Below are 13,532 nucleotides of genomic sequence, written 5' to 3' on the forward strand. Positions count from 1 at the left end.
TAGATCAGTAAATTATCATTCTGGACTTGCCACCTTCTTTCTTCTTTAATAAAATGTGTACGTTTTCTATAAGAGCATTTATATAGACATTAAGAGTTGTCGTATATGTATACATAAACAGGGAATGATTTGAGAGATATCTATCTCCAAAAAGCAATTTGAGCAATCTTTGTTGTTGCTGAAGTTCATGAAGATGTTTTTTTTTTTTCATGAAAATAAATCTTCGTTAAAGACATGTTAACAGTCAGATTGCTCACGGCAAATATTGCAGAGAGAAAGTTCCCGACCTTCTATCCACATTGGGGATTTATGTTGAAGAGCAGTTCTACAAGACAAAATGGTATTTGGAAATGTTATAGGGATAAAATTTTTGGAATTGTTTGGGGGGGGGGGCGGGGAAGCAATAATATAAGGACTAGGAAACATTATTGACATGGAGAGAGTGGCAACCAGGGATGATAAACACCCTCTACAGCAAAGATGGTCTTTTGCAAAAAAGACTTGTCCCAGCCACAATGCTCATAATCCTCCCTTGAGAACTACAATGAGGTGTGGCCCTAGCTAGGTGCATACTGGAGCTGACAAAATAAAAATGGGTGCTGCTAAGGAAAAGGGTAGGATGAATGGCAGTGTCTCAACAGCATGACTTAGTCACCCAGCCCTGAGATGTGGTTCACGTTCAAGAAAGCTATCAAAAGAGTAGGAATGCAGGAAAGGAAGGAAGTGAGGGGAGAGAAAGAAAGGAAGGAAGAAAGAGAAGGAAGAGAATGAATCTGAATCGTGGACACAACCCATTTCACTAGAAATTTCTCTGTTGAAAGAAGCACATCTATTTTAATTTATTTTGAGAGAGAGAATCCCAAGCAGGCTCCGCACTGTCAGTGCAGAGTCCAACGCGGGGCTTGAACCCACACTGTGAGATCATGACCTAAGCCGAAATCAAGATGACTGGCCACTCAACTGACTGAGCCACCCAGGCACCCCCACCTCTTTTTAAAAAAAAAAAATTAACGTTTATTTTTGAGAGCGAGAGAGGGAGCATGTGAGTGGGGGATGGGCAAAGGGAGAAGGAGACAGAAGATTCAAGCAGGATCAGTGCTGTAGCACACAACCTGATGTAGGGCCTGAACTCTCCAACCATGATATCAAGACTTGAGCTGAAATCACTTAACTGACCGAGGCACCCAGGTGCCCCAGAAGCACATCTTTGTGGTCTCAATAGCTCCAAACCTCCATCTTGTTTAAAAAACAAAAGTAATATGTTTAAGTCTTCCACCTTACCAAAAAAAAAAAAAGAAAATCTAGACCATTCATTCAGCAAATATTTATTTATTCTTTCTTATAGGTTGCTATAGGTTCTTGCTAATTCAATATTGAATGAAAACAGACATGGTCACCCCTCTTATGTAGCTCACTGTCTAGAGAGATATATCAGATCCAAGAGGTTTCATCTTTTTTACAAAAATATTCCCATCTAGAAGACCAAGTAATATAAGAGATATTTCTTTTGCATTTAAGTGAAAATGAAGTTCTAGTACCACAAATATTAGGGCAAAAGCCATGGTCATGGCCAAGGACAAGGGGCCAGTAAGCAGCCTGACAGGACAAGATTTCTAGCTAAATGGCAGGGTATGTATAAATGTGTACTTTTTGAGCTCATTCTTTATAAGCTGAGTTAAAAGATAAAAACCTTTGCTACATAGTCCCAAGTGCTTTGAACTATAGTTTTAAAATGAATTCAGCTAAGCTTTCTTGTCGTCTCAGGTTTTAAAAGTGTTTGTTTTGCTTGGCAAGTAAAGCTATCCTCCCAATCAAATAATAGAATAAATTAAAACCAGGGAAATAGCAGGAGAGGCTCCATCTGAATTATCCAGTTTGGGTTTCTATAATGGTCAATTTTCCTAGATAATTATCTATTTCTTTTTCTTTGTCTCTGCCCTAATGAAAGAGGATCTAGGGCCTTCCCTTCCACCTGTGTACCCTTTGTCCCATGGCCAAACCATTTAAAGATGGTCCTTGGTCAAATCATCAGGGTTTACAGGAACTACAACCAATCCAGAGAATGATGCTTACACAAGGAGTGTCACTGCAAACTGCAAAATAAAGAATCGCCTGGGTAATCCTTAAAAATATATATTGACAGTGAAGTCACATCCTTACTTGCCAATCTCCCCAGAGCAGGATGAATGTTTGTGTGTGAATGATTACCCTCCATTTCCCGGACAGGAGATGAGTTTGGTGCCCCAGAGATGCCTGTGCACTCAGTTAAAACTTCAGCTGTACTAAATCCCTAACTCAGCATTACAGAAAATAAGAAATGATCAGAAGATGTTGACTTTATGCTAAATTTATCAATCAAGTGAACTGAACTGTTTCCAAGAAAAAGTCACGCAATTTTTTTTTCCCCTGCAAAATGTTCTTCAGATGTGGTCCTCAGAATGGTGGCTGCAGCCTCATTCAAAAAGCTGGTGGGAATTGCAAATTCTTTTTTTGTTTTAATTTTTTTAATGTTTATTTTTGAGAACACAAGTGGGGGAGGGGCAGAGAGCGAAGGAGACACAGAATCCGAAGCAGGCTCCAGGCTCTGAGCTGTCAGCACAGAGCCTACCTGGGGCTCAGACTTATGAACTGTGAGATCCTGACCTGAGAAAGTCGGACTCTTAACGGACTGAGCCACCCAGGCCCCCCAGAATTGCAAATTCTTGTCCCCCACCTTAAATATCAGAATCTGTGGGGGTGAGGCCCATCAGTCAAGCCTCTCAAATGATTCTGATGCATCTTAAAGAGACATAGGCATAGATTGTGTTACAGAATATAAATGTGCTTAAGCTGAAAAGACACACTTGTGTTGCTACCAATCTATAACGAGGGAAGCCCTGAAAGAAAACAATATAGAAAAATTCCGTTTTTTTCCTGTGGTTCCTACTCTAGTGACTAGACTTTGTCTCTCTAAAGTGATAAACAGATGTCTTGGCCCAAGAAAACCTGGCTCATGAAGCTCTGATAAAAGATCACTGGAAATACTTGCTATAAATCATTCATAACTCTTTGTTCTATCCAGAACCTCTAATAAAAGATCACAGGAAGTATTTGCTCCAAGTTTTGCACAACTATTAGCTCTAAGGGAATTTTTTTTTTCAGCTAAACAGTTGTTTTCTGTCACGTGAGAAAAGTTGTTTTTTGTGTTTTGTTTTTAGGTAAGAAAGAAATGTCACTTCTCACTCTCGAAAAACACACATCTACAAACACAGATACACATCTGTCCATAGAACGATACATGAGTAGATTCCATGTAGGGTAGGTCTCTCTTTAATGTTAAAATTAAAAGTTAGTAGGTACAATATATTGCGGTGGATATGTAAATTTAAGTAATTAATGATACTTGTTTCCTTGCTAAAATTGAACTGTAAGTATAAATTTCAACCTGAGACATTCTGCCCAAGGGCCCTAGACATTTCATGGGTAACGAATGTCTTTTTCCACATGTCTTCTAGAAGTATGGAACCGTGGGATAGGTTTCCCGATCACCAGGATGATGCTGATAGCTGCTCAGAATCTGTGAAGTTCGACGCCCGCTCCATGACAGCCTTGCTTCCTCTGAGTGAGTAGAAGGGTGGGGTGCCCATGGAGGTTGTGTCCTTGTAGTTAATGACACTACGTAAAACTACAGCCCTGGGATTTACCTTACTTGTGCATGAGTGTTAACATAAGACTTACTGGATGAGTCGATCTTCTCTTCTTTTGAGACAGACTGGAAACTAAGCTTAGGTTCGAGGAAGGAAGCTTTGTCACAGGTTAAATTAGTCCACAGGTTGATGGAGTCCTCTGATTTCTCAGCCACTGGACTAGGTCCTGGCAATGACAATACCCTTTGCACCATTAATTAATATTTGAAAATCAGGGGCGGTATATACTTGTATTAGTTTCCTAGGGCTGCTGTAACCAATCACCAGAAATGGGGTGGCTTAAAATAATACTTATTCTCTCATAGTTCTGAAGGCCAGAAATCTGAAGTCAAGATGTCAGTAGGCCAAGCTCCTTTCAAGGCTCTAGGGAATAATCCTTCCCCACCTCTTGCTAGCTTCTATTTGCTTCTGCCAATTCTTAGTGTTCCTTGTCTTATAACTGCATCATTCCTGTCTCTGCTTCCATCTTCACTTGGTCTTCTTCCTGTGAATTGATGTGTCATTTTCCTGTAAGGACACCAATCATTGGCTAAGGGCCCACCTTACTCCAGTATGACCTCATCTTAACTTGATTATACCTACAAAGACCCCATTTCCAAATAAGGTCACATTCACAGGCAACTAGTGTTAAGTCTTCAACAGTAACTTTTGTGGGGGAAACAAGTCGGTGCACAACAGTACTGCACCATTTTTGCACAGGTTACAAGAGCTCAAAAGAATCCATATTCGGCCAGATCTGGACAGGCTCTCTTAAGGCAGCAGGACAGAGTTGTGTATGATTCTGCTGAGCTTCAAAGGTTGAATACATTTCACCAAAAGGTTTGGGTGGGTGAAAAGGATCCACAGAGAAATCTGAGTCACTGGAAGGAGCATATGCAAGTGACAACATCTATGAGTTCTTCTGTAGACAAACCTGAAATACAGACCACAACCCCAAGGCGCGACGGATACCGCACCAACAGTGGATGGGAGAACATGGCACCCATGAGGCAAAAGGAAAAAGACCCTAGTGAAAGCTGTTAAAGGTAGAGACGCAGAGAGATTGAGGAGGGAGGACAGAGGTATTGGAGACAGAGGAAAGACAACAGAAACTGGAGAGCTACTGAAAAGGCACAATGCAGAGGACTGATTGTAAATTGAACATAAGGGCGATGACTGGGTTTCAGGCTCATTCAACCTGACAAAGCGATCGCCCATCTTACCCGTATTGTGGGTTGTTCTTTTTCTTTTTCCTTAGATCTTTCTCTTCATAACTTTTTTTTTCTTATTTTTACTTTTAAAAATTTTCTCTAAGTTTCCTTTCAGTCTCTCATAGAACATTATCAAACAATAGCTAAACTTGAAAACAAAATATTTTTTATTATGTAATGAAAACAGTAGCCTCAGGAAAGAATTTTTTAACAGACGTTTTATTCACTAATCAGAGAAAATGGCTTCATCTTCTAACATTCCCCTCTACATTGAGTTAACTTTTCCACAGTTAGTATCCCACTATGTGAATCGCTGTTTCAAGTAAATGGATGATATAAAAATATTAATATTTTCTGAAACACCCAGAGGATCAGCTTCATTGATCCATTCCAAAGTTTAGTCAAAATGTGAATAGTTTCGGGGCGCCTGGGTGGCGCAGTCGGTTAAGCGTCCGACTTCAGCCAGGTCACGATCTCGCGGTCTGTGAGTTCGAGCCCCGCGTCGGGCTCTGGGCTGATGGCTCAGAGCCTGGAGCCTGTTTCTGATTCTGTGTCTCCCTCTCTCTCTGCCCCTCGCCCGTTCATGCTCTGTCTCTCTCTGTCCCAAAAATAAATAAACGTTGAAAAAAAAAAATTTAAAAAAAAAATGTGAATAGTTTCCTTTCTTTTTTCTTCTTTTTTAGTGTATTGAAATCAAAAGAGATCTCCAAATACAAAATTATTGAGATGAAATTGGAAAAGAAAATTTGCATAATTACCGTTGAAAACAGATGTCTTTTACCTGATTTAAACTCTGAAAAAAATGCATAATTATGTAATGACTTGAGAAATCTTATTTTTACTCAGAATCTATTCCCCAATGAACCAGAAGAATAGCATTTACGTTTGAGTATGTTGGTATCATTATTAAAATTTATCAACTAACTAGTGCCCCAATATGAGACAAGTACAAGTCGTGGAGGACACTAACTTTGTCATAGATATTTAGTTAATGGGAAGTAAATCAGATGTTCATAGTGATACCTGTATTGGCCTATCCGGTCGGTGACCGTTCGTTTTGCTTCCTAGTAAATACACAACGACCTACTTTTGCATTTCCCTTTCATTCCAACAGGCTTGGTAGTAATGATAGAATTGGAGATTGCAAAAATGTTAAGTAAATAAGAAGAGTAAGTTTTCTAACAGTAGGTTGGGCTTTTGTTGTTTTAGATCCTAAAAATGGTCCTACCCTTCAAGAGAAACTGAAGTCTCTCAAAGCTGCACTGATTGCCCTTTATCTCCTTGTGTTTGTAGTTCTCGTGCCTATCATCGGAATAATGACAGGTACAGTATTCTAGAGTTTTGAAACTCAACAACGCATCTAGTTCTTGTAGAAACAAAAGAAAGCATTCAGTCTTTCACATATGGGAGATTCATAAGGGAAACATCATATGACAAAGTATTCCTCAAATTCATAAATAAAAAGATTCTTCAAAGTTATTAAGTAAAAAATATGAAATAGAGAATGGAAGGTTAAGGTAAAATATAGATAGGTAGAGAGGAGATGGGATGGATTAGACAGTTTCAAAAAATAGGTTATCCTCTGGAGTTTTATGCACTTCAAGCAGTGGGGGCACACATTTTATGATCAGCATTCCAGGTGCCAAGGGGAAGATATAAACAGGATCGTTTACATGAACAGTGCCTAGAACAAAACAAAACAAGCCAGTTCGAGTGAAAGCTCTTTTGTTCATAGCATTGGGAGGAGAAAGAAATATTCCTATAAGTCTTCAAAGGGATTAGACCTTGTAAAATAATGGTCTACGCTTCAGTAAAATCTTTGTGGTTTATATGGTCACATGTTTCATAAGGCTATTATTTTAAATATTTCTAAAAATAACCTGATAGCATCCCTCAAACTACTTAGGAAGAATATTTTATAGGCACATGTTTCTTTGGCAAGTCTGACTTGAGTTGGGGATAGATTTGAGGGTTTCCACAGGGGTGGGTGGCCCGCTTATAACTGAGTCAGATCCATAAAAATGACTCCCCTTGGTAGCCTTTTTGATGGATTTGATTGGCATTTGAACTTCTGTGCCTTGTGGCTGTCCTCATCTCTATGACTGGCAAAATGTCTGGATGTAGGCTCTAACAAGCGAGGAGTAAGATAAATTTTTATGTGCATACTACTCAGCTTAACAAGAAAGTGCTCCTAACACAAGGCCAAACCTTCTTGGCTAAGGGGTAACCTAAAGTAATATTCTAGGACAGAGCCAAAATTTGCTAAGAAATGATGATAAAACCACAACGGTTGTGACAGTAGCTGTCATTTGGGGGCATTTACTACATTCAACGCACAGATTATCTTAATACACCTTTACAATTATCCTTGAGCAGACATACCATTATCCTCGTTATCCACAGAAGGAAACTGAGACTGTTGAGTAGTAGAACTGGAGTTCTTATCCGTGATTCTTGACTCCTAACCTCTTATGGCCTACTATCTCCCAGTATAATTAAATTTTTAGAACAAAATGTGTCTGGCCAATTAAACACACACACACACACACACACACACACACACACACAAACAGAACAGTCTCCATAATTTTAGCTGAGAAAATATTTCCACAGGTAAAAATTAATTAATTCCTATCTTGGCCATTAAAAACAAATAAAAACAAAAAACAACCACAAGAAACTAAACTGACCAATCAAGCCAACCACAGCCATCTACATAAAAGGACCTAATATAGTATGTCTGTCATTAAACGACTGACTTCCTGATGAATTTAGATTATCTGTATGTTGATCACGTATATGCTTGTTCACTCAAAATGCACAATTGAAAGGTGCTATGTTGCTTGGAATAATTAGCTATAAGCCAGTTAGAATTTGGATAAATTTCATCACTTTTATACAAACCATGGCCTGCAGAGTCAACGGCAGGTAGTGCAACTTCTGCGTAACAGGCATGTGCAGAATGGGTCCATGAAGTCTGGAGAGAATTCAGTATTCTAACCAAGTTCAAAATCTTTGGGCGGTTCGAAAATACTACCAAGTTTCCACATTCATTGTTGGGTTGAAATGACTGATCTAAAGTACTTTTGTTTCCTAAAACTAAGCAGGCACCTGTAGGATTGACAAGAAGTTAAAAATGTTCAAATCTCCTATGTTCACATTAGCATTCACGTTCACCAGAATTTGGACTAGATGTCACTATTTCTATCATACTTGAATAAACAATTGACAATCCATTTTCAATGTAAGTTACCGATCAGAATATTTTCCAAAAAATAAAAAACACCCAAATGTAATACAGATCTCTACTTGAGACAAAATAATTACAAATAAGGGCAAAATATATTCCTAAAAGATAAAAATTACTCTGTTTTTGGCAAACGGGAATTGATGGATGAAATAAAATGTGCATAAAAACTCTTTTCAAATTGAAAATGTCTTACACAGTGGAAGATACTTTTAATGATAAAGTCTACTCCATATGCTATCATCTCTTAATGAAACTACCGGATCCCTGTCCTAGTACAATGAAATAACATCTCTGGACAATAAAATACAATCTAGGATTAATGTATACATAATTGTTGCTGAAATACTGAAGATTCTTTAGTTCATAATAACACAAATTTTTGGCAGGGGAAGATATTAGCGACATGAAGGAGTAAATGTGATCTGTGAAATATCACTCTCTCCCTGGGGGTTTGCATAAGCCATAAAAGTTTGTCTCCTTTCAAATGTGAAACAGAAAAGTCACAAAATGCCATCTCCCCAGTGATAATGAGAGAAATGAACATTTGAAAATCTGAACTCTGACGTTCTTTACCTAGATTTATGATACAGAGTTAAACAGCTTTTTGAGAAGTTAGTTCGAAATTAGTTTTTATACAGGATTTGGGAAAACAAGCAGTGTTGTGTTTGTAAATCTATAAGCGAAATGTAGCCTTTATTGTCAACTGTATGTTGAGCTCAGTGTCAGATAGAAACCCTTGGTCACATGATATTCTGTCAGCTCAAGTCTTCCTTTTCCGTACTGTGGGAAAGATTTGCTCTCTCGCTATGAAATAGAAGTTATTTTCAGTGAGCGAAGAATTCCATGGTTGAGCATTAGATCACTGCGCTGAGTAAAATAAAGTGCAGAAAGTACAATGCTCATTGCAACGCCCCACCTTCCCCCCTGCCATGTTTTAATATTAAACGATATTAATTCCCCCATCGATACTTTCAGTATTGTACATACAGATACATAAGTCACAGATTTGGAATCCAAAATATTAATAACAAAAGCTCGAAGTTAACAAATGCTTGTTGTATGCCCGGAAGTAGTGTAAGTACTTCACCTCTATTAGCTCATTTAATTATGTGAACACTGACTGGTCGTATCCTGTCACACAGGTAGTAAAATAGAAGCATTGACAGAGGATCTTGTCCAAGATCACAGATTAAAAAGAAAAGAGCAAGAGTTGCTAACCCAGGCCATTCTACTCCAGAAACTGGATTCTTAGCTGCTACCTAAAAAAGCAATAATCATCGTGAAATGAAAAATTTTAAGGGACATCTTTGAAATAGTTTTGTAAAAATTGTTAGTTTGAGTCTCTATTACAGTCAAAATCCATTCCCGGTATTATCCTCCCAGAGTTGCTCAGACAATGCTTTATACGCAGCAGGTGCTTCATAAATAAACCAGAGAATTAAATGTATGAATGAGGCTGTCGGTCCAGAGCGTGCTCCCCACACTTAATGTAATAAATGCGATGAGATCCAACTAAAAAATACACTTTTTGTCCACTTTCTTGATAAATTAAGTATAAGATAACACACACTCTGTGGGATCTTGTCAAAATGTAGTGCGAGAGTTCATTCATTCAGATAAGCTAATTTTGAAGAGAGCATAATGAGGAAAATATGTGCTCTTTAAAATTGGGATTGGGGCACTTGGGTAGCTCAGTGGGTTTAGCGTCTGACTCTTAATTTTAGCTCGGGTTGATCCCAGGGTTGTGGGATCGAGCCTGGTGTTGGGCTGCACACTAAGCATGGAGCGTGCTTAATTAAGATTTTCTCTCTCCCTCTGCCCCTGTCCCCACTTGTGCGTGCACGCTCTCTCTATATGTATATGTGTGTGTATATATATATATATATATATATATATATATATATATACACACACACACACACACACACATACACGTATATATGTGTGTGTGTGTGTATATATATATATATATATATATATATTAGTTTTTAGAATTATATATAATACTTTTAAAAACTAACTTGGGATTTAATTGTATATATAGTTTCATGCTTATTCCTCATATGATAATAGTTACAAAAACAAACATTATCAAACAGCTTCTTTAACTAAAGCTAGTGAAGACAGTCTCTAAGATCATATCTTTCATGGATAAGGCACTTTAATTTGAATAGAATTTTCATAGAGGCCATTTATATGCTATGAGATTTACATGCCTTATCTCACCCATCCTCCAAACCACTTAGAAGTAGTTACTACTTTTCAATCTTTGGGGAACTTAAGCAAGAAGAGAACTTTCCCAGAGTGCCTAAGCTAGTCATTGAGAAAAGGAGCTAGATTCTAGAATCAGGCAGCTTGTTCCTGGGTAAATACCAGCCTCTCATTTGTTTAAGTACCCTTGAGCTTGGAGTGGAAATAATGATCTTTTATATGTTATCTCACTGAATTCTCAGAAATCTATAAGGCTGATCATATTGCCATATCATTTTTATTAAAAAAACTGGCAAAAAAAAACCCCAAAAACAAAGCGGGGGGGGGGCACCTGGGTGGCTCAGTCAGTTAAGCGTCTGACTTCTGGTCCAGTCATGATCTCACGGTCCGTGAGTTTGAGCCTTGCATCGGGCTCTGCTGACAGCTCAGAGCCTGGAGCCTGTTTCGGATTCTGTGTGTCTCTTTCTCTCTGACCCCCCCCTCCCCCCGTTCATGCTCTGTGTCTCTCTGTCTCAAAAATAAATAAACGCTAAAAAAATGTTTAAAAGAAACAACTGGCATATCAAGTATAGCTATTTATGTAGATCTATTTTTAAACTATATGAAGTTACTCTTTTTATTGCTCAGTAATGGCCAAATATGAAAAATCACATGTATTCAAAATAACACAAAAGACTGATAGACATGTACATAAAATAATATAGATAGATACAGAGGGAGATAGGGAAAAAATCTCACTGACAGGGATCAAATGATATTTAACATTTTCTTCATTAGGTATAATTTTGTATTATTTTTGTCTGCAAAGCTAATGTTTATGCTTTTCATTATTTGAAACTATAAACATAGTGCTCTAGATCCTTTCAGAAGGACAATTAGCTTATTTAGAGAACATATGCCAATTTGGAAATCCATATCAGCGGCTCTGTATATCCCCCAAATACCATTTAGTAGATTCTTTTTTTTTTTCTTTTTCAGGAAATGATTACTTAAAAGATTGTTTGTCAAAGTATTGGATCTCTTAGTAAAAACAGAACAAATGAAGTGTGGGGGAGTTGTTAAATAAATCTGGTAGTCCATTCAGAGAATATGGCGTAGGTATTAAAATTATTTTTGTAATAGTTGTATACTAGTGAAAAAAGACAGTTTTGGTATACACACACCAAAATGTTAGCACTTAACTGAGGATGGTGAGATTAGTGGTCGATTATTCTTCTTCATTACCTGTCTTTAAAATTGTTTCTGTCATGAGTATATATTTTATCTTAGGTAAAGGGGAATCTTAAAAGAACAGTATTTTTTAAAGTGAAAAAAATTATTTGCCCAATTTCCTGTTCCACCAATAATAAATGAGGCCTGTATAAACTGAAAATGACAATTCTCTGCCAGCTTAAGCGACTGGATGAGGAAGATGAGCCAAAAATTTGTTCATACAGTGGTTAACACTGATACTTCTACTTTTACTAGATAGTGTTTTTGTCACATCATTTATCTTTGTAACAGCTAATGTATTCAACATACTTGCTTCCGACATTGTGTTAAGCATTATCTCATTTTATCCTAACGTACCTTGAGGAATAGGATACAGTGCGCTTCACGATCTGTAGAATTTACTCTCACTGTCAAAGCCAAATGCGGTGGCTCGGAAGATGCACAGAAGCAGCAATTCAGAAAGAATGACTTGATCCTGGAATAAATTCTAAAGTAAAGTGGGAGAAGGAGAGTGTCTTCCTCTCGGCGATAGGTGTAGTGTGGTTCACACATTGTGTATTTAAAATAAACACCTGGTTTAGTTTGGATGGCCTTCAGAATGTTACAGTGGATTGGAACGATATGGAATGGAATGGTGTGTGCATTTAAGGCTACTGGTCATGACTTTGTTTATTTTTCCTTAAATATACAGCACAAGTCCTGAAGTGGGAAATGAAGAATTGCACAGTTGGTTCAATTAATGCAAACGATATGTCTCAAAGTCTCGCAGGAAAAGCAAATGACAGTGAAGAAGAAATGAGATTTCGAGAAGCTGTAATGGAACAAATGAACAACATGGAGAAGAGAATCCAATTTATTTCAGATGCAGAAGCCAATCTCATAGATTCAGAGCATTTCCAAAATTTTAGTCTGGTGACTGATCAAAGATTCAATGATGTTCTTCTCCAGCTGAGCACCTTGGTTTCCTCAGTTCAGGGACATGGAAACGCAATAGATGAAATCTCCAAGTCATTAATCAGTCTGAATATCACATTGCTTGATTTGCAGCTCAATATTCAAACACTGAATGGCAAAGTCCAAGAGAATACATTTAAACATCAAGAGGTAAGAGTTTTTGTATTAGAAGGTCACATGCCAGCACTGAATCCATCTAGATTCTATCTCCTCAGATAGTTCAAGAAAACACAATATGTAAGCCCTGTTTCAACGTCATCTGACTTACCCTGATTCCTCTGGTAATCCTACCAGAAGATTTTACATGAATTTACCTAGTGTCTTCTCCAGATTCCCAACAGAGGGTGAATTTTTTTCCATTGGATATAGACTCTCTTAAGGTATTTTAATTTTATGAATCCTGTTATACTATCTCTTGAGACTGTCTAAGCCAATTATAATTTTTAGGTGATATTTGTAGCTACTCTGTATTTGTGAGTTTTACAACAGACCCAAATTTCTTCACCATCAAAGAAATGGAAACATCATAGATCCATACAACATCTAAATTTAAAATAGTCTATTTTGTCATTCCCAAGAAGTATACATACGTTTTAATGTGTAAAGATAACTATAATTAGAGTTGAATTTGGAATGATAGATACAGCATCTTATTTTTATCATAGGATCAAAGACACAGGATAAGAGAGCAAGACATGTTTAGATAGACCAGCTTGTCAGCAAAAGCTTTTATGCAAAGAGCCAGGTGTAAACATTTTAGCCTTTGGGGACTCTAAGGTCTCTTTTCAACTATTCAACTTTGTCATTCCAGTGCAAAAGCAGCCATAGCCAATTTGCAGATACACCAGGGAGGCTGTGGTCCAGTCAGTCACTCTTCACAAAAACAGACTTTGACCCTTGGCTTGTAGTTTTCTGACCTCTTCTATGGACTATTGTGTGGCCAACCTGCTGGATTACTTTGTATTGATGAGAAAGAAATTAAGCAAGCCCCTTATTTCAAATTGGGGGGGGGGGTTGTTGTGAAATAAT

At 37.7% G+C, this 13,532-nt stretch overlaps 1 protein-coding gene across 2 annotated transcripts in view; it reads left to right on the forward strand.

Moving 5' to 3' along the window:
- Positions 1 to 13,532, forward strand: part of MSR1 (macrophage scavenger receptor 1) — an 81,771-nt gene that overhangs the window by 8,381 nt on the left and 59,858 nt on the right. For both annotated transcript variants that reach the window (XM_030312231.1, XM_030312232.1), the window contains exons 2-4: positions 3,495 to 3,601; positions 6,086 to 6,199; positions 12,241 to 12,653. In XM_030312231.1, coding sequence (XP_030168091.1) covers positions 3,499 to 3,601; positions 6,086 to 6,199; positions 12,241 to 12,653 — 630 coding nt within the window. In that variant the 5' untranslated portion in view covers positions 3,495 to 3,498. The remainder of the gene's footprint in view (positions 1 to 3,494; positions 3,602 to 6,085; positions 6,200 to 12,240; positions 12,654 to 13,532) is intronic.

Source organism: Lynx canadensis, chromosome B1 (assembly GCF_007474595.2).
Source record: "Lynx canadensis isolate LIC74 chromosome B1, mLynCan4.pri.v2, whole genome shotgun sequence".
Taxonomy (NCBI): Eukaryota; Metazoa; Chordata; class Mammalia; order Carnivora; family Felidae; genus Lynx; species Lynx canadensis.